This window comes from Vespula vulgaris, chromosome 1, assembly GCF_905475345.1.
Source record: "Vespula vulgaris chromosome 1, iyVesVulg1.1, whole genome shotgun sequence".
NCBI classification, from domain to species: Eukaryota; Metazoa; Arthropoda; class Insecta; order Hymenoptera; family Vespidae; genus Vespula; species Vespula vulgaris.
In genome coordinates, this window is record NC_066586.1 from 2,375,853 (window position 1) to 2,395,582 (window position 19,730).

The 19,730-nt window shown below is 38.6% G+C and overlaps 3 protein-coding genes and 1 long non-coding RNA gene across 12 annotated transcripts in view; 3 read left to right on the forward strand and 1 right to left on the reverse strand.

Annotated features, from left to right (window-relative positions):
* The window catches only part of LOC127069774 (uncharacterized), a 275,276-nt gene that overhangs the window by 177,466 nt on the left and 78,080 nt on the right, over positions 1-19,730 (reverse strand). The gene's annotated exons all lie outside the window — the stretch shown is intronic.
* The window catches only part of LOC127069705 (protein vein), a 231,043-nt gene that overhangs the window by 134,168 nt on the left and 77,145 nt on the right, over positions 1-19,730 (forward strand). The gene's annotated exons all lie outside the window — the stretch shown is intronic.
* On the forward strand, positions 13,021-15,238 carry LOC127069753 (uncharacterized). Of its 2 annotated transcripts, XR_007783709.1 has the most exons (3): positions 13,021-13,368; positions 14,930-15,120; positions 15,203-15,238. XR_007783709.1 is itself a non-coding variant. In XM_051007188.1 (2 exons), the coding sequence occupies exons 1-2, from the start codon at positions 13,109-13,111 to the stop codon at positions 14,943-14,945; spliced, it is 276 nt and encodes a 91-aa protein (XP_050863145.1). In that variant the 5' UTR covers positions 13,021-13,108; the 3' UTR covers positions 14,946-15,203. The 2 variants fall into 2 exon arrangements, 1 of the variants encoding a protein (XP_050863145.1); XM_051007188.1 differs by having other exon boundaries at positions 14,930-15,203.
* The window catches only part of LOC127069561 (protein FAM214A), a 133,777-nt gene continuing 130,490 nt past the window's right edge, over positions 16,444-19,730 (forward strand). The window contains exon 1 of the mRNA XM_051006760.1: positions 16,444-16,448. The gene's annotated coding sequence lies outside the window, so the exon portion shown is untranslated. The remainder of the gene's footprint in view (positions 16,449-19,730) is intronic.

A 19,730-nucleotide genomic window follows, 5' to 3' on the forward strand; every position in this document is an offset into this window, starting at 1 on the left:
ACTGTCGTGCATACCGGCAACCTCATGCGGGATTGTAATCGTTATGGAATATAACCGAGTCGTAAAATCGTATGTGTCCGCTCCATCTGACGAGCTTCATACGCTATCCTTGTCTTTCTTTCTCTTTTTTCTCTCTCTCTCTCTCTTTCTCTTCCTCTCTCGCTCTTTCCCTCTCCCATATTATTTCTGAATATTGCTTGGTGCGCTTATAATCGAAAATGTTCCAGTAAAAAGCTCGTTCAGCGATTTAATCGTGTCTAGACGAGGCAAATAAGAATCACGAAATGCAGAAATTCTTTTAGTCACGAAAATCACGTGATCGTGATTTTCATAAAATATAAAAGGTATAATCAATGAGAGACATTCAAGTGTTTCACATACATATGTACGTACATATATGTATATATACAGTGTTCCAATGAAAAGTGTCCATCATAATTATTATGAAAATTAAAAGAATTGACTTGTTTATTAAAAAAAAAAAAATTCATCAGACTGTAGTACTTCTGATGGATACATTTCATTGGGTCATTACACACACACACACACACACACACACACACATAGGGGAAAGATTTTAAAGGTAGAAATAACGAGTCGTTAGAACGATTATTTAACGTTCGATTTTCATCAGTACAAGTACGCTAGATCATAGTACGTAATATACGTAAACGAAGTTAAGCTTTGAATTTTACCGGGTAAAGCAAAGCCACTCGGAAACTCGACACAAAATGCCAATACTTTGTTAACGACAGGAAATTCCATCGCCCACATTCCGTCGAAACTTATTACTCGAATGGAGTGTCCATGATAAGCGATATATCTGAACTTCGGAGGTATCGTCGTCGATTCGTATTGGCCAGAGAGAGAGAGAGAGAGAGGGAGAGAGAGAGAGAGAGAGAGAGAGAGAGTTCGAACATCACGAGTAGAGAGTGCTTTGATGTCGCCTGTAATGAAATTTTCGTTTAAAATCGTGGAAGAAGCAGTATAACTAGAAATAAAACTTGGTGCCATGTTAGAGAGGAAACTAGAGAGATAGTGAGAAAGAGAAAAAGAGAAAGAGAAAGAGAGAGGAAAGCAAATAGATTTGGAAGAGCGTGCATTCGTGGAGAAGGAAAGAGGGTAAAAGCCTCGACGGAACTTTTGGCGTCTCTCTTTGAACACACAATCTGCCGTTTTTCTCACGACGCGAATCGTGCAATTAGTTTAAAAGCATTTCTCATCGGCGTGTAGATAGATATCGTCGGAATAAGATAAGAGAAGAAGAGGAGAGAGAAAAAAAAGAAAAATACAAAAGAAAACATTCGAATTAAGTAATATCCGAATTCCCTGTTTGACCATTAAGACAAGCGAGGAATGAGAGGATGAAGATAAAGAAAATAGAAAGCAAGGTAGAAGGTATGGAAGAGAGAAGGAAAGGAAAAAAAGAACGTAAAATTTACTATAAACCTGTAGATACATTTTATCGAAGCGAGGTAACACAAGTTTCGGAGTAGAACAAGATAGGAATCTTCTGATTATCTCGAAAACATCTTCCTTGACGAGATATCGTCGTGCACGACATCTTCATTGCCAAGCGTTTATTATCCGAGCAACGGTAGCTATCTCACTAATTTGTCATCCCTAAGTATCACCGGTACAGTTTTAGCTCACCGTAACAAAAGTACATCGTCGTCGCATAAGATAATGAGAGAGTAGGAGAAAGAGAGAGAGAGAAACAGATAGAGAGAGAGAGAGAGAGAGAGAGAGAGAGAGAGAGAGAGAGAGAGAGAAAGAAAGACCTTATCAGTCTTTTCTCCTAACCATTATATCTATGTTATACCTTATGGGCGAATTAACGAGAAAAAAGCTTTAAGATAACGATACGGCGAATAATTTAACGCTTATCGTTGGAAAATACACGCTTGAAATAGTACCGTTATGATGTTAACGTTGCTCTCATTATTCTACTTAGAAACACACAAACATTCGTAGCTCGTATTACGAGGTATCGTATGTTACGCGTTTATGCGAAGACACTTAGTTGACTTGGTAGCTAAAAGTTCTTCGCTAAAAGATGTTAAGAATAAGTGATACGAATGGAAATGATGCGTCAAGTGGAAGAAAGCTTGTGACATCTTTCTTTTAGATAATTTCAAAGCGAATTATAACGGCTGAAAGCTTCTTCGAGAAGGTATCCTCGAACAGACGATTCGTTCGTTCGTTCGTTCGCTCGTTCGTTCATTCGTTCGTTCGTTCGTTCGTTCGTTCACCTAGAATAAGGGTGTAAAAAGGGACGAAGTAGAAAGTTTCCGTTTGTTCGAGACTGACTCTCAGCAAAAACGAAGACTCGTTTCCATCGAAAGACTCTCGACTATCTTCATCAAGATCGCAAAGTACCGTTTTAGTAATGGTGCAAACGGGAAAGAAATTTTCTCGTGACTGTTAGTTCAAATATTATTCCCTAATATAATGCTACATAGTTTCTTTTCGTCGGAATTTCCAAAAACAAACGTCTTTTAACATAAATCGCACAGGTTTAAAAAGATTCAAAAGATCTTAGATACTTATCTGCGTATAAAAGAGAGAAAAAGAGAGAGAGAGAGAGAGAGAGAGTCTAAAGGTAAATCATTCGTTCGTAAGTACGCCTCGTTAATCTTTTCGATCGTCGATAAAGTTCGTTCTTGCACGAAGCGAAACGCGTTTGCTTTTATAGGAAGAATCGTTCGGAAAGAGAAGTTATCGGTGGAAGTTTAAGAAAGTCAGAACTATAAGATCGTTAGATTTGTTTAATGAAACGGATGAGGTATTACGAATGAGCCACGATAAATCTAATTTAAACTATAAGATATTACATAAAACGAAAATAAATTTCCTTATCGTACTCGAGTGGATTACGTTGAGAGGAGCATAGCAATTTTTAACATTCATTTCTAACAATAAATAAAATTCTCTCGAGGTAAATAAAGCTGCTCGAGATTTCGAAGGAAAATCCAAGAGAGACGAAACTGAAGAGAGAGAGAGAGAGAGAGAGAGAAAGAAATAAAGATAGAAAAGAGAAATAAAATTTTTGGTGCTATGGTGGCCTTAAAAGTCGATTTTTTAAACATCGACCTTTCGTTTCCTCGTTATCGACGAGTGTATTGCTATCGAATTTCCGTCAGCCACATAGATAGGAGGCCGTAGCTCGCTGACGCGCACGCTAGAAAACCATTACGTGATTGCGAGAGCTTGCAAAATGTATTTGCTGCTTTTTTCCTCGGCCGTTGGCCTTCAGACGACCGTTCTTTTGTGATAATACAGCCTATCAAAATTTTATGGTGGAATCCTTTCACGGCACGCATCATTGTTTGAAATAGAAAGAACGATCTCCTCATTTTAGATGAAAACTCCGAATAACTTATTTTCGTTCGAAGTAATTCAGGTGCTAGGGGCGAATGTTTCTTCTTTTCTTTTTGTTTTCTTTTTTATTATCTCGTTTTTATCGACGAATTTTCTACAACTTTCTCTCTCTCTCTCTCTCTCTCTCTCTCTTTCAGTCTACAAATCCAGAAAGAGAATAGAGTAACACGAGACTGCGGAGTTTAATTCTTTCCTTGGTTTTCCGTTCCCTACTAGTTACATCGAAAGCGTACGTACTTTCTCCCGTCCATTGCAAGCCATACTCATTGCACGAAAAGATTGGTAGTAATAAAATGTTAATAGGTTAACGAGCAGGAACCGAGCCGTTGCTCCCAGACAATCAGGAAGCCGGGCACTTTACTGCTCTAAAATTTTCTTCGTGTCGAGCGAAGCGAGCAAACCCTCTCCTCACCTCTTCCCTTCGTTTCGACGTACCGTTGATACTAATTGGAAAAGCGCGATTTTTTTCCCTCACGAGAAAATTTTAATTATACTAGAAGCGATGGTGAATGACATCGAGAGGAAGAAAAACGGAGGAAGGAGAAAATAAAATAAAATAAAATAAAACAAAATAAAATGAAATGAAATGAAATGAAATGAAATGAAAGGAAAAGAGAGAGAGAGAGAGAGAGAGAGAGAAAGAGAAACACGAACGAAAGCAAACGATGCGCGACGGTATATTTGTGTGTAAAATCACGTATTCAATTTATTCTCAATATATGTATCTTTTATATATTAATTACTTTAAATATATATATATATATATATATATATATATATATATACATATATACAAAATGGAGTATATGTCTTCGTTTAAAAGATCTGAGGAAAATATATCCGTTTGATAAGTATAAATATATTTGTTTGATAGAGATGAAATATTAAAAAAATTTTTCTTTACACCCATACGCATATAGATATTTTATAAGATAAAACATTTAACTATCGTCCAACGCGATCGATATTACATGTATATATACATCTCTCTTCTCTTCATTAAATATCTGCAAATTTGCGACAATAATAGTGTCAACGATTATCTGCTTGGTCGCAGGTGTACACACGTAATATCCATGATACGAGGGGAGAAAACAAAAGAATAATCGATGAGGGGAAAATTAATTAGCACTAGCCGGGTGAGGTACGAAGCGTCGATGGCTATTGTTAATCGAAATGCAAATTGTATTGGCGTGCGCCGGGCCATAAAATAATCGTTGAAACATAATGCCTATTTTAGATTCTTCTTTTCTTACGCTTTTCTTAAATTCATCATATTAAATCGGACATAAGTAAACTTATCGACAAATTTTCCGTGTTATCATCTGCATTTTCTTTTCTTTCTGTTTTTTCTCTTCTTTCTTTTTTTTTTTTTATTCGATATATTATTAAAGACGAATAAGCATAGAATGATATCGTATAGCGCATTCGTAAAATAAAATGTGAAACGATCCAATGTCGGTTAATTAATAGGTTTGTTAACGGCTGCTATTAATGCCACTGGAATTTGTACTCCACGTTGTTACAGCGTATATCGTATTACAATGCTTTCATGGAAGCTTCGCTCGTTTTGTGTGGTGAAAGAGAAAAAAAGAAAATAAAAAAAAAAAAAAGGAAAAAAAATACGTCGGTTCTAATTACACGACATATCTCGAAATAGTGTGCCGTTATATTCAAGTAAAATAACATTTTTACGAGTTGACATTTTTCAATGTATCAATGCGCATAAAGATAAAAGTAACTTTCACGAATTGAAAACCGTTGTAATATTGTTCGATAAAATTGTAAACGAAAGAATGAGCGAATCCTGTGTCAACGAGAGATATCAAAATCGAATCATATAAATTCCACTTTTATCGATCGATAGGTGCACGTATAGTAGTACGGAAAGAAAAAAAATTAATTAGCATTTGGAGCGGCGAAAATTGAATTTTTAATCCATTTTTTTTCTCTTCTTTTTTCTCTCTCTCTCTCCCCCTCTTTTTTTAATCTTCTCAACGGCACGAATGGTCAACGAAATTACGTGAAGAACGTTATCTTGTATGGGGGAAAAAAAGAAAAAGAGAGGAAAAAAAAGAGAAAAAAATAGAAGAGGAAGAAGAAAAAAAACCAGAATTTAAAGAACGTTTCAGTAAGTAAAATAGGATACGATACATATCAATGTTACATCGAATTCGCGATACGAATAAACGATTCGCTTTCACTACACTTGGCCGGTCAAAGGCGCGTGCGGTCTCTCCTCTCTCTTTTTCTCTCTTTCTCTCTTCCTCTGTCTCTCTTTCTCTCTCTCTCTCTCTCCCTCTCTCTTATATTCCAATCGCGTCTCCTCGACAGCTGTCGCTGCCAAAACAAATGCCCGTTGCTGTCTCACAGTGCTAAAGTTCCTGGCATCAATATTTGCGAACAAACACAGGGTATCGAAGCGAATCGGTCCAGGATCTATCGGAAAAGAAAATGGAAATGCTGACGAAGAGCGGAAGGAAGAAGATGGGGTAGAGGGAGCGTGAGAGGGAAGGAGAGAGAGAGAGAGGGAGGGAGGATAGAAGTAGAGAAAGAAACAGAAGAGATAAATAGAGCGTCGACTTGACCCTAAAGCGAGGGTTGGTCACCTACGTCGACTCGTTTCACCCTTTGTACTACGATTCATGAATCATTTGAAATTGTTCTTTGCGTTCTCCATATAAATCACCGAAACGTACATGAAAATAACATGGTTATTGTCGTATTATCGATAAAAAAAAGAATTTCACTCGAGGATAATCTTACAGGGCATATGTTCGGAAATAAATTCATCTATTATTCGATATACATACCCTTGTAAAATATATAACGATTAAGCTCTAAAGCTCACTTAGCGTATACATTCAATATTATATGTATAAATATACATATAATATATAGGGATTACAAATAATAACTGTTTTTCTGGTATCATTAATCCTCGTACCTGTCGCCTGTAATTTTTACACGGGAATTGCTATAACGTACCGACGTTTAAAATAACGTTAACGTCGTCGGGAGGAAACGACGAGGAGTGTAATAGTATTCGTGCGACTCGATTCGTTTACGGAAGCGTGCGAAGGAGCTTGAACGACGTGCTTGCAAAGAAGAGAGAAAGGGAAAGAGAGAAAAGAGGAAGAAAAAATTCTTTAAATGACGGATAACGGATGACGTGACGTGCGGTTGGCGTAATGGTTCTCACGAAAAGCCTGAAAAATTCACGGCAAAATGCCCGAGGTGAGGTAGACGAGAGAACGACGAGCCTTGACTGCAAGCTGGAACGATGCGAAAGAAGCTCTAATCTCTCGAGACTTCGATCTTTTCTTCGATCTTTTCTTCCCCTCTTCTCTTTCTTTTCTGTCTCTCTCTCTCTCTCTCTCTCTCTCTCTCTCTCTCTCTTCCTTTCTGTCTCTCTCTATCCCGCCTATACCCTCCTCACCTCTTTCTCACCTTGACGCAGAGTAAGACATATTGTTATCGGCACATCGGTAAACCTCACAGCGATGCCGAGGGACAAGCAAAAAATGTCATCCCATAACTTCGGTCACGAACGTAATCTATTTTCGCAACGATACATCGATTTAAGGTTGAAAACCGTGCAACAAGTTATTATATATTGCATATATCCAACCTTCCTCTCACGAGAGAAATTTTATCGTACGAAAGATTTTAATTGGTCCGGACGACTATCGATATATAGAATAGATTCTTCCTCGTTTATTATTAATCCTCGACCGAACAGAAAGGATTATACGAAACAAATAAAGCATTCATAGAACGTCGACGCGAATTAAATGAGAAATTCTATGAATACGACGAATACGACATACTTTGTTGTAATGAAAATACGAATAGAATGAATTCGGACGTGGGAAATCGTTTAAATGAATTTTCAAATCATTCTTTTCAACGATTGTCTATTAAATTCGTCCAATCGAATCGAATGTTATCGAACCTTCGTCGAGTCGTGAATTTTTTCGTTCGATTATTTATATCGTATATTCTTACGAATTGTCGATAACTGATAAATGAAATCGAACGATCGTAATCTCTACCGCTATCAACGAGTTTGCATAAATAAGAAATTTATTTTTTCGACGAAGGAAGAACAAAGGAAGGATTCTACTGGACGTGTGTTTATCTTCTCGGGGAAACGAAAAATAAAAAAACTAACACGCTTTTCCGCTTATATTTCCGCTCGAGCTTTGCTACGCGCTTGATCCTTTGGAAGCGTCATTTCCGGGTGGCTGTACGATCGTAAAGCTCGTACATACATACTCTACCTCCGCCATCTCCTCCGCCTCCTCCTCCACCACCATCTCCTACAACTTCCACTACTCCCTCCCTCCCTCCCTCCCACTCTCCCTCCCTCTCTCTTTCTCTCTCAATGGCATAGAATAGCTTCGGGCAACTTTACGCGAGGCACAAGCGGGATTTTCCTCTACGCACTGCGGATACTCGGAGCTTCGCGAATCGCCGGTAATAAAAGGAATAGAGAAAACGGTGAGATTTGCATATACCCTCTGTATCTACTATCTCTGATATTTATTTCACGATGAACGTATTTTTCCATATTTTGGTAGGGTAGGTACGAAAATAAAAAAAATACAAAAGAAAGGAAAAAATCGATTTTTGTAGGAGATCGACGTTCTACGAGAAAATCAAAGTTCGATCATCAACTGGATGCGTTATGAATATTTACCTAAACTATCGATGAGAAAAGGAAAAACAAAGGTAATATAATTTTTCGTTGAAGAAGACAAGAACGAAGAAAATTCTCGATTCGAACGTTTTATCGTAGTTAGCTAATCTTTAATTTTTCCGATTGATTTTGGATATACATCAATGATCGATAAGGTTGCATAGCCTTTACACAGAGGAAAGAAATCCAATCTTTGAAATCTACTTTTCCTGTCATGTCAGAATCGTTTCAATGTATTTTTCTGTGAACAGATACATATCTACGTGCTAGACGATTTCCATGTGCCCCGGGTCATCGCGCCGTTGCAAACGGCACCGCCATTACGTAGAAGCATATAATTTCATTTCGGTTTCACCATCGATTATACTGCGAATTTTCAATGGCATCGTAATTGAAAATCCGTGACAGAACGACCGAGATACGTACCCGAACAGACGGATACCGCCGAGTTATAAAGTTCGCCACGAAATTATAGAGAACCGATATTCTATTTCCCCGAAATTTTCGACCGAAAAAGGAATAGGTCGTTAACCTATTATCGGAGTAGGCAAAAAATAACCGACAACAAATATAGTGTATTTTTGTCGAGGATACGTCGGCCGTTCGGTGCCAGAACGCCGTAGGGAAAATGGAAAAACAAATCGAATGGAAAAATATGTATATATCTATATATATTTACGGGCACACATACATACCATATATATATGTGTATGTATATATGTATATAGGAACATATAAGAACGTACGTACGCGTACAATAGTCTATATTATACTCGAGTATATATTTCCACGATTTCACGTAGTAAATGCGAATAGATGAACGAAAAAGAGAAGCAGAAAAAAAATGAAAAAGAAAATAAAAAAAACAAAAAGGAAACATATTCTCCCACTTTCAGTATAAACGACGAATTTCGGTACTACGTGTGGAAGCTATATCGATTATTCGGTAGGGGGGTAAAAAAAGAAAAGGCGCAAATTTTTCGAATAGGACGTCATAAAATTATTTCCCGACGTTTATTGAAGGGCTCGAATTTTATCGGCTTCGTTGTAATATGCGATGAGAGACACGCAGTTGCTTCCACGTATTAATTTCATCAAAGCCATTGTAATTATGGGAAATGCGCTCAACGGTGTATACCGATAGAAAATGTCCCGCAAATTCCTACGGTTGATACACATTACGTATCGCGGTTCGGTTGATGATATTATCCGTGATTAATATGCGATAATTAATAGTTTTCGATAAGATAAATGATCCTCATTTTCGACTTTGATCATTAAACAGAAAACATTGCCTTGGACTTAATTAGTTCGAAAGAAAAATTGAAAGCAAACGAATCGATTTTCCAATAATCTCCCTACCAATTTAGTTATCCTGAACTCTCGCATAAGTACAGAGAGAGCGAGAGCGAGAGAGAGAGAGAGAGAGAGAGAGAGAGAGAAAGAGAAAAGAAAAAGAGTCTTTAACAAAAGTAATTTAGATAGACCTCTCATAGAATTAGGGTGACCCTTAAGAAGAGGAAAAAAGGAAGGGAAGCAAGAAAGCAAGAAAGCAAGAAAGAGAGAGAGAGAGAGAGAGAGAGAGAGAGAAAAGAAAAGAAAAAAAAATGAAAAAAAAAGAAAAAAACAGAAATAAAGGAGGTAACACAGGCTGGTTCGCGGTGGACCGAGAAAGAAATAGATAAAAAAGGTAGAAATAAAAGAAGGGAATATCGCATTCAGTGGGCTGGATAAACCAAGGGTGTGGGAATAGTAGTTGAGAAAAAGGAAAGAAGAGGAACAAAAATAAAAAGAGAAAGAGGGGAATTAACGATTAAGTGTGGGACGTGGTACGCGAAGTAAGAACGGTGCTGGTAGTTTTTGGATAACAGTTGCTACTGCGATGGGGATGGTAGCTTCCGTTCGTTGCCGGTTGCTCGTGTACTGGAAGCTGGCCAAACGCGATTAAGTCGGTTCTCTCTCTCTCTCTCTCTCTCTCTCTCTCTCTCTCTCTTTTTCCCTCTCTGTATCTCTCTCTCTCTCTCTATATATCTCTCTCTTTCTCCCTTCTCCTTTCTAAGGAAAGAAAGGAAGCGAAGGCAGAGTTCTGCCGCAGGGGTCTGCCGCAGCTGATACCTGAGAGACGTGCAAGGTGTTCCTCGAGAGTTACTTCGATCCTCAGCGAACCTTCTGCTACTCAGACAACGTCCTCCTACGATCGTAACGCGCCTTGGAAGTTATCCAACCAGGGCCGGCATATCGGAGAGTTTATCCTCCGGGCGGAGCTCCTTCGCGCGGAAAACGAGGCTGGACTGCGAGTACGAACCAACTCGAGAATTCGAACGTATGAGAACGAGAGAGATGGAATGAAAAAGAGAGAGAGAGAGAGAGAGAGAGAGAGAGGAAGAGGAAGGAAGAGAGGAAGAAGGAAAGATAGATATAGAGAGATGAGAGAGGAAATCAAGTGGCAATTTTCCACGCTAGAGATCGCGAACCCGGTCGACTACTACTGCGGTAAGCCGACGTGGCTGTCGGACAGAAATAAAATATTTATGGGGGAAAAAAAAATGAGAAACCACTAGTTCGTTCCACCACCCGATCCTTTTTTTTCTTTTCTTTAATTTTTTCTTTTCTTTTTTATTGTTTTTTTTTTTTTTTTGCTTTTTTTTTTTGTCACGTCAACAACGTCGAGATCTCTCCAGTGAGAGAGAGAGAGAGAGAGAGAGAGAGATAGAAATGGAATTTTCTTTAAAGACACCTCGAGATTTTTCTAATTCTTCATATCTTTTCTTTTTTTTACGTTCGTATTCTCTTTTTGTTGTGCTGTAAAAATAATACGCAGACTTTTATAATACCTAGTTTATTAACCGTTCAAAATGTTCGAAACATAACCGGATAGGTAGATATGTACGTGATGTGTACGAGTCCGTTCGCGATACGTTTCGCAAATATGAATTTCACATTTCCAACATCACGCGTCACGCGTCATGCGTTAGATACGCGTTCGCGGTATTCTCTCGCAGAGAATACCAACCGAATGAAGCTATTTTAAATGACTTTATCTCGAGTATCCCTCAATTTCATTTGCGTAGATACGTACGTCGTCGTATGGTCTCAAACAATGCGATGCGCTTTTCTCGATACACGAGTTATCGCGTTCTCTTAATATTTCATCTCTTTGCGGACTGATTGACACCATGCCAAGAAAATTTTTGCAGAGTTCGCAGGAGAGGTTAGATTTTTACATTGACTGGAAAAAGATCGTCCGCAGCGACCTATCGGAACAAAAGTCTCGACTGGAAACTCCAAGGGGTGTACTCCTTTGCGGTCCAGATGAAAAAGAAAAGAGGAAACGAAAGAAGAAGAAAAAGGGATGATGGTGGTGGTGATATGATGGTGGTGGTGGTTGTGGTGGTGGTGGTGGAATAAGAATCCAGTACAGTTCTTAGCGAGGATGAAGTACCACGATGGTGAAGTCCTCTGGAGAGCTTTCAAGTACTCGCTTGCGACTCTCCAACTCGTCGGAGCTTGCCTCGGCATCGAGCTGCTTCCAAGAGGGTGGTACGCCACGATCTTTCTGAAAATCTTAGTTCGCGTCGTGTATGTATATATATACACATACATACATACATACATACATGCATACATAAAGAGAGAGAGAGAAAGTGTGTGTGTGTAGACACATACAGATAAATACATAGAAGTTAGACCCCGATTCGTCAAGAACCAAGCACAGCGGCTTGCTCCTCTTCGCAACTGTCCACCTATGCACTCCACCCCTCTCATCTTTCTCTCTTTTCTACTTTCACCCCTGCTATTCCCCTTCGCTCCTCGACCGCTTTTTTGCCCACCGAAGATCCACTTTGGCCGGCACTTTCGCTTACTCGTCCACTCCCACTCCTATCTAACGAAAAAGACGCCGAGCCAAGTACTTTCTTGACGACTTCCCAGAGAGAATTCGAGCCTCGACTGGAAGTTATTCTTTCTTTCTTTATTTCTATCTTTCTTTCTTTCTTTCTTTATTTCTTCCTTCCTTCCTTCCTTCCTTCCTTCCTTCCTTCCTTTATTCTTTTCTTTCTTTCTTTCTTTCTTACTTTGATCATCAAGCATCGTCCATCGAAGTTAACCAAGCCCTCGACCTCAACGATATCCTTCCACTCTACCAACCTACCTAACTACCTACATCACATCCATTCCGAGAAACTGTAATCGCTCCTAACTATTTCAATCGAGGAAAATTCGAAACTTCACTAACCTACAAAATCGATAGTAACCACCATTGAATTTCCTTCGAAAACAATCGTTCGTTGTTTCAATAATGTCTATCTTTGACATCTCTTACGTTCTTTGAATATACATACCTCTTCGATCTCAAGGATACCGTTGATCTATATAGACACACTCAAGTTGAGCAAATTTTCGAGAATCTCTTCAGTTCTTCCTCGAAAGGACTTTGCGATCGTCATTCTCGTCATCGTCCTCATCGTCCTCATCGTCATCATCGTCGTCGTCGTCGTCGTCGTCGTCGTCGTCGTCGTCTTTGTTGTTTCGTGGAATTAATACTCGAACGGTCATAGTGTATTTCCGGATGATCGGTTAGATAGAGAAGAGCGTACTTTTTCAAACGGACGGATTTAAATCTAAGCCACGTCTTGGCAAGCACGACGAATTAGAAGGAAAAGAGAGAGAAAGAGAACGAGAGCAAGAGTGTGTCACTGAGAAAGAGAGAGAGAGAGAGAGAGAGAGAGAGAAATAAAGGCGTATTCAAACTCTTCTCGAAGATAAGTCGGTTTGTTTTCGTGTCTGTTTCACTCTTACAAACTTTGTTCGTACGCCTCTTTTTTTTAACTACTCTTTTCTCTCTCTCTCTCTTTCTCTCTCTCTCTCTCTCTCTTCGTCTTTCTATTCGTATCTTTATCTCTCTTACTTTCGTTCTCGTTCTCCTGTCGCATGCGTACGCGTAGAAACGTGAGTCATCGTTGAGAGAAGAAGAAGAAGAAGAAGAAGAGATGGTGGACCTTGTCGCGAATCTAAATAAATACGGGCATGCTCGCTCACGACGACGAAGACGAAGACGAAGACGAAGACGAAGACGAAGACGAAGACGAAGACGAAGACGAAGACGAAGACGAAGACGAAGACGAAGACGAAGACGAAGACGAAGACGAAGACGAAGACGAAGACGAAGACGAAGACGAAGACGAAGATGAAGATGAAGAAGGAGAATACGAAAACGATCCGAAGGAAAAGAGGAAAGAGAAGTGCGCAAGGGTGCGCCAAGCTTACGAGACATCGCTTAGAAATGCGTGAGTAAGAACCTTACACCGCGGTAAATTTATATCATGCTCTTTACCGTGCCTCCTGTTAGAAACTTTCCGAACTTTCTCTTCTTCGTAACTTCGATACACATTCGCGTCCAACAAGAAAATCTCTAGGAATGAGTAAATCTACCGAAGTAATCAAAAAAGAAAAAAAAAAGAAAAACGAGAGGTCCGACTATGAAAAACAAAAAAAAAAGATAGAAAGAAAAAAGAAAACAAAAAGAGGGAAAAAGAAACTATAGTTCTATCGATTCTACATTCGTCTATCACTACCAATGTATACTTACTTATTTTTTTATAACAGCGTTAACAATGTATTCCTGTGTAAACCAAGAACTGTTACGGTCTGGATTTATTTATTTATTTATTTATTTATTTATTTATTTACTTATTTATTTATTCATTGAGACCGATGGGAAAAAAAAAATGACGCGAAGCTCTTGTCCAAATGGGAATATATCTGCTTCTCCATTTTTTCTATATCCGTCTTTCCGATCGCCGACGTTGTGGTCAAAATGTATAAACAAACGCGATTAATGGTTACGTCGTCGACAACGTTTTCGCAATAGAATCTCAATTATTCGACTAAATGAGAATACGTACGATTGGGATTATTGAAACAAAAAAGTTCATTTTAACGGATAATTGATTTAAGCGAATATAATTGCTCGATATTTATCTACCCATTGTCATTCTTGTATGTGGAATCTGATAAAAAAAAAAAAAAAAAAAAGAAAAGAAAGAAGAAGAAGAAAAAGAAAAGAAAAAAAAAGAAAAAGGAAGAAAAAGAAAGAAAAAACAAGGAAAAAATAAATAAAAACAAAAAAGAAACAAAAAGAAAATTCTTAATTGTATATGCATATAAATGAGAACGATAACGAAGATTGTACAAGCTATCCGTTTGTTCCGAAAGCATGTAGAATTAAAGCAATTTAATTAATCTTTAAACGTATTCGATGCTCGTTAAATAAACGATTTTTTTAAAATAACGAGTAAAACTAAATAGAGAAAGCTCGAGCAGCGTGAAATTGTATCGATGTATGTATGTATGTATTTCCATTACCTTTGATCTTTGTTAAACGAATTGGAAGTATCGCACGATTGTTACTTTTTCCAAGCAACATAAGCATTATTTGCACAGACTTCATACGTTGAAAAACTAAAATTGAAAATATTCAATTACGCGTGTTACTACTTCTTCTCGTTTATATCTATTGCACGAGGATCGATATCTGATTGAAACGTATCAAACGTTAATACCGCTTGAGAACGAAGTAGTCGTATATACAAGAACGTTAAAGTCATTATATTAATTAATATAACACACACACACACACACACACACAGACACATATGTATATATCAATATTATTCTTAATACGATTAATTATCGCTGATTAATTAAGAGCAATATCGAATCGTACTTTTCTGATATTTTCTATTGTACGTAAAACTACTTCAAATAAGTAGCAAAGAAATAAATTCGAGAATAAACGTTCAGAATGAGTTAAGAATTAAGCATTATTATGCATTATTTCGGCAACAGCGTGGCAGACGGATAATGGATGTTCGAGCGTCTTTCTAGGCAGAGGAAGTAGGTAACGTTCGCGCTATGGTTCCGGCGAATGATGCAGCCGTTGGTTGGAAATAGAGGGGTTGGATCTACAAGGACGTGGTTAGAGAAGCCACATAGATTGATGCCTTTGTACTCCATGGATTAATAATTAATTATAGCTGGTAAGCTAACCAAGCCTAATTAGGGAAAGTACACGAAGGCAAGATATAAGCGAACTATGCTTTTATGCCCTATGTTCCCTAGGATCCATATCGTTGTCATTGTCATGGCTGTGGGGAGGAAAGGGGGAGGGGGACAAAGGGGGTGGAGGAGGAGGAGGAGAAGTAGGAGGAGAAATGCTGCAATTATATAGATGCCATCCATAACTTGTGCAAATGCCATCATGAAACGTTGAAGTAATATTGATAATCTGTCCAAAGAGATGGCAACTCGAAAACCAAACTATCCTGACGCTTTGACATACCACCTACCGAAGTTTATTTCCATCCTTAAGTTAAAGACTAGATGGAAATGGTATTTCATCTTCGATGGAAGTGTCCTATAACGGCAACGTTACTTTCCCTTGCTTCTTTCGCCTTACCACCCTAATCGAATATCCTTCTCAACGTTATATGATATAAAAATTCTGAATAAAAATAAATAGGAGAGTACGGAAGATACTAAAATGAAAAACGATTAATCTCGATTTATTAGACGTTCGATATGGTTCCGAACAGACAGTTTTTTGCAAAAAAAAACATACTCGCGATTCTCTTCTTCTTCTTCTTCTTCTCTTTTCAACTAGGCGAACGAGGCTCGTTATAACACGATCGGGTTAAGAAAAGTGAGTAAGACTACGGGCACGAGATCCAGAAGTGGCTCGAGATGACGCGCACTCTCTTATGACGGAGATTTCCGCGTCTAGAAAAGAAACGACTACGACGTTAAGACGACGATTGCGATGGCACATCCGAAGAAGAAAGTCAGACCACGAAAGTAAATGTAAAAGAGAAGAAAAAGATAAGAAGGGGTACAAGGAGGTAGAAGGGAGAAAAAAAAAGAAAAGGGAATGGGGAGGAAAGGGCCGATCGCTTTCAGCGAAATAAATAAAGCGCTGTTACCGCCGCTGTTGCAGTTTTCACCGGCTTTGCCTTTTATTACTTTCTCTCTTTGATACTTTGTGCTCGCGTTTAACGATGAAGTTCTTTTGCCCGTTTTCTTTTTTCTCTTTCTCCTTCCCATTTTTTTTCCCACCTCCTTCTTCCTCTTTTTCCCTCTTATTTTTCTCCTCCTTTATCTTTTTCTTTTCTTCCACTCTCTTTTTTGTCGTTTTTTCTTTTCTTCCTTTTTCTTTTTCTTTTTTTACTTTTGTTTATCTCAGACAATATTCTCGCGATAATATAACCAATGAGGCGAATGAAATTGAAGAAAAAAATGTTATAATAAGGAAGATTGTATGGATAAAATGATCGATAGGAATAACAAAGGAAGAGGATGTTTCTTCGATTCGGTTCCTTCTTTTTTTCTCGCGTTGAATAAGATAAAGATAAAGTTCGAATCGTAGGATACAAACGGAGATGAAATAGCTATGTAAATCCATGAAATCGCGTCATCCGACATTACACGTAAACGAACGAAATGGAAAAGAGGAAGGGAGAAGGGGAGAGAGAGAGAGAGAGAGAGAGAGAAACAGACAGAAAAAGAGAAAAAGGAAGAAAGAAAAAGAGAGAGAGAGAGAGAGAAATAGAGAATGTATGCGTGCACGTAGGTGTGTATGAGTCAAAACGTAAATTCTCTAAGGACGTTTTATTGTTTCTCCTTTTCTTCCACGCTTTCCTCGAGTCTTCTCTTCGTGTCTCACCCCTCTCTTACGCCTTTCCCTGGCTTTGAATGACGGTAGACGCGCCATTGATGGGTCACAGTATTTATAACCCGGTGAGCATGCGAGAGGGAACCAACGGGAAAGCTTTTGACTACCTGCGCTTGCAACAGAGCTCCTATCGTCGAGGCCGTATTATTTTAGAAGTTCTCTCACCCTTTATAGCTCGCCTCGACGAACAGAGAATCGCCCTTTAAGGCGAGTGGCAACTGGGAAAAGCGGCGTCATAAATCAAAGGTCTTTTCCCTGAAGCATGCGCCCTTATAAGAGAAGCACGAAAGAGAGAAAGAAAGAAAGAAAACAGGAAATAAAAAGACAGAGAGAGAGAGAAAGGGAAAAGGAAACCAAACCACGACGACGAGAGCTCTAATATCTCTTTCGAAATTTTCGAATCCTTCTCAAAGACTAATTCCAAAGTAATCCGATTTTCCTTTTACCTCGGAGAAATTACAAGTTGTTAGTATAACACTCTTTGTAAAATAACTTTTCGAGAAACATCAGAAGCGTAACGAGAAGAAATTAATGAACATTTTATGTAGGGAAAAAAAAAAGAAGAAGAAAAGTGAAAAGAGGGGAAGAAACAGAATAGAGAAAAGGAAACAAATAAACGAATGAAAAAAAAGCTGGAGCTAAAATACGAAATGATAGAGAACATTTTTTTATATCGCGTATCGTGCAATTCGATAGAATGAGATTAGTCTAGACTTTATAAGTGTACTGCCAACATATATACGTGTATACAGATACATACAAACATACATACATATATATATATATATAGATATATATATATATATATATATATATATATAATAGAGAACATATGTGAAAGATACTATATACGAAGGTGTTCCCAGTAGGCGCTTATCAAAATGTTTTATCGCCTTTCGCGAAGTAGAAGACAAAGTTATGAGAAAAGAGAGAGAAAGAGAAGGAGAGACAATGAAAGATAAAGACGAAGAGAGAAAGAGAAAGAGAGAGAAAGTGAAAAAGATAGACGGAGAATGAAATAATACATACATACATATATATATATATTTCGTTTCGTTTCGATGAGAGTATAGCACGCGCGATGTCTCGATGGAACGGAGATTCGTAGGAAAATCCACGCGGCTTAACGAGAAGCCACGACGGAAGTTGAGATCCCCCGGGCTTGAATCCTAAACCATTCCTGAGGAACATTCCTCGTGGGTACGCGTCGAGTCTGTTTTCCCTTCATCTACGATGCGTCTCCACGTCTATCGGCTTAATCCGCCGTGTTAGTCCACGAGTCGCGTCAAAACTTGAACCGTCCGACATATTTCCCGCTCGTACCACTCGTTTTTGTTACGATTAGTCGTGTTCCTTTCGACTAACATAACGTTTGCAAATCACTACCGTGCAACGAAATTCCGTTCGCTTAGTCTTTAAAGCTTCTATCCTATTTGTCTTTCAAAGTTCTATCAACGGGTAGGATAATTTAAACGAACGATAGACTTGTCTTTCTTCTTTTTATGTTTAATATTATACGAATGTATATAATATATACATATGTATGTATAAATAAATATAAATAATATATATATTTTTTTTAATAAAGAAATAATAAGATACGATAAAATGTAACGATATCTCGATAGTAAGCTATACGCGAATTCCTCGTTTACTCTTATACGCCGATCGAAAGAGGGAAAGAATCGGACCGAACAAAAATATCGCGTCGAAGTGGAAAGAGAGAAGGTGAGCAGCAAGTGAGCTGTCGCGACTAAAATTAGTCGCTTCGCTCGTTCGGGAGAGTCTCTTCGTCTCTTGGCTACCGAGAAAGCAAGCGTCGCCTTGTCTAGCCCCTAAGTCGTGATCGTGTCGTGCCAACGTAACAAATTTTCCGATCGAATTGCGCCTACCGCGCATTTCTCCTTGTCCAAAAAAAGCAACGCCACCCATTCTTATTCCATTCGAAAGGTGACTGTCATGTTGCTCGATACGATCGTTTTTTCTTTCTTTTTACTGGGGACATAATCCAGAAATGGATGGAAAAATGCCTACACGAAGGTCCAAGAGTCGTTGAAAGAAAGAAAAGGATAAAGGGGGAGGGGACGAACGAAAGGACAACGTGGACCTAAAGAAAGAGATGGAAGGAATAGAATAAAAAGAGAGAGAGAGAGAGAGAGGGAGAGTGGAAACGAGAAAAGGAGACTCCATTCAGGCAGCAGAAGCATTAACTCGGCAAGGCAGCCACCCAAAAGAAGACCATTAACTACATCTACTGGATGGAAGAAAAACAGAAGGGTGCCTCTTACTGTCTCGCCCTTTCTCTCTCTCTTTCTCTATCTATCTATCTATCTATCTATCTATCTACCTATCTATCTATCTCTTTCTTTCTCATATATGTAAGTCTCTTGCTTCCTTTATCCACGACATGCTGTTTCCATTACAAGACTAATAGTTCTTCTCGACATTCGTAACGGTACGTCCACCGTTTGGACGTAGTTTCTGCTTTCAAGACGATCCATCGACTTTCCACGCATCCTACCACAACACAAATTTGGCATTGCCTTCTGAAAATCATACTAGTACTCAGTTTTCTCCCCTCTCTCTCTCTCTCTCTCTCTCTCTCTGTTTCTTTGTCCGAATTACAACGAAGGAATATCGTATATCGCTCGTAATCACCACGTTGATTTATGACGGTGAACGTCGTTCTTTTCTCGCGATAACTACTTGCCACCTTTGAAACGATCTCTCTTTTATGGAAGCTATTCCACGTACTTTCCCTCTTCTCGATGGGGAGAAAATTTTCCCATGGAAAAAGTTTCCTCGAAAAATAAAAATAAAAAGAGAGAAAAGAGAATGAAAGGAGAAAGAAAAGGAAGAAAAAAGTAAAAAGTGATACCTACACGCGCGATACGATAAGTTCTAGTGACATTTTATCTTTCT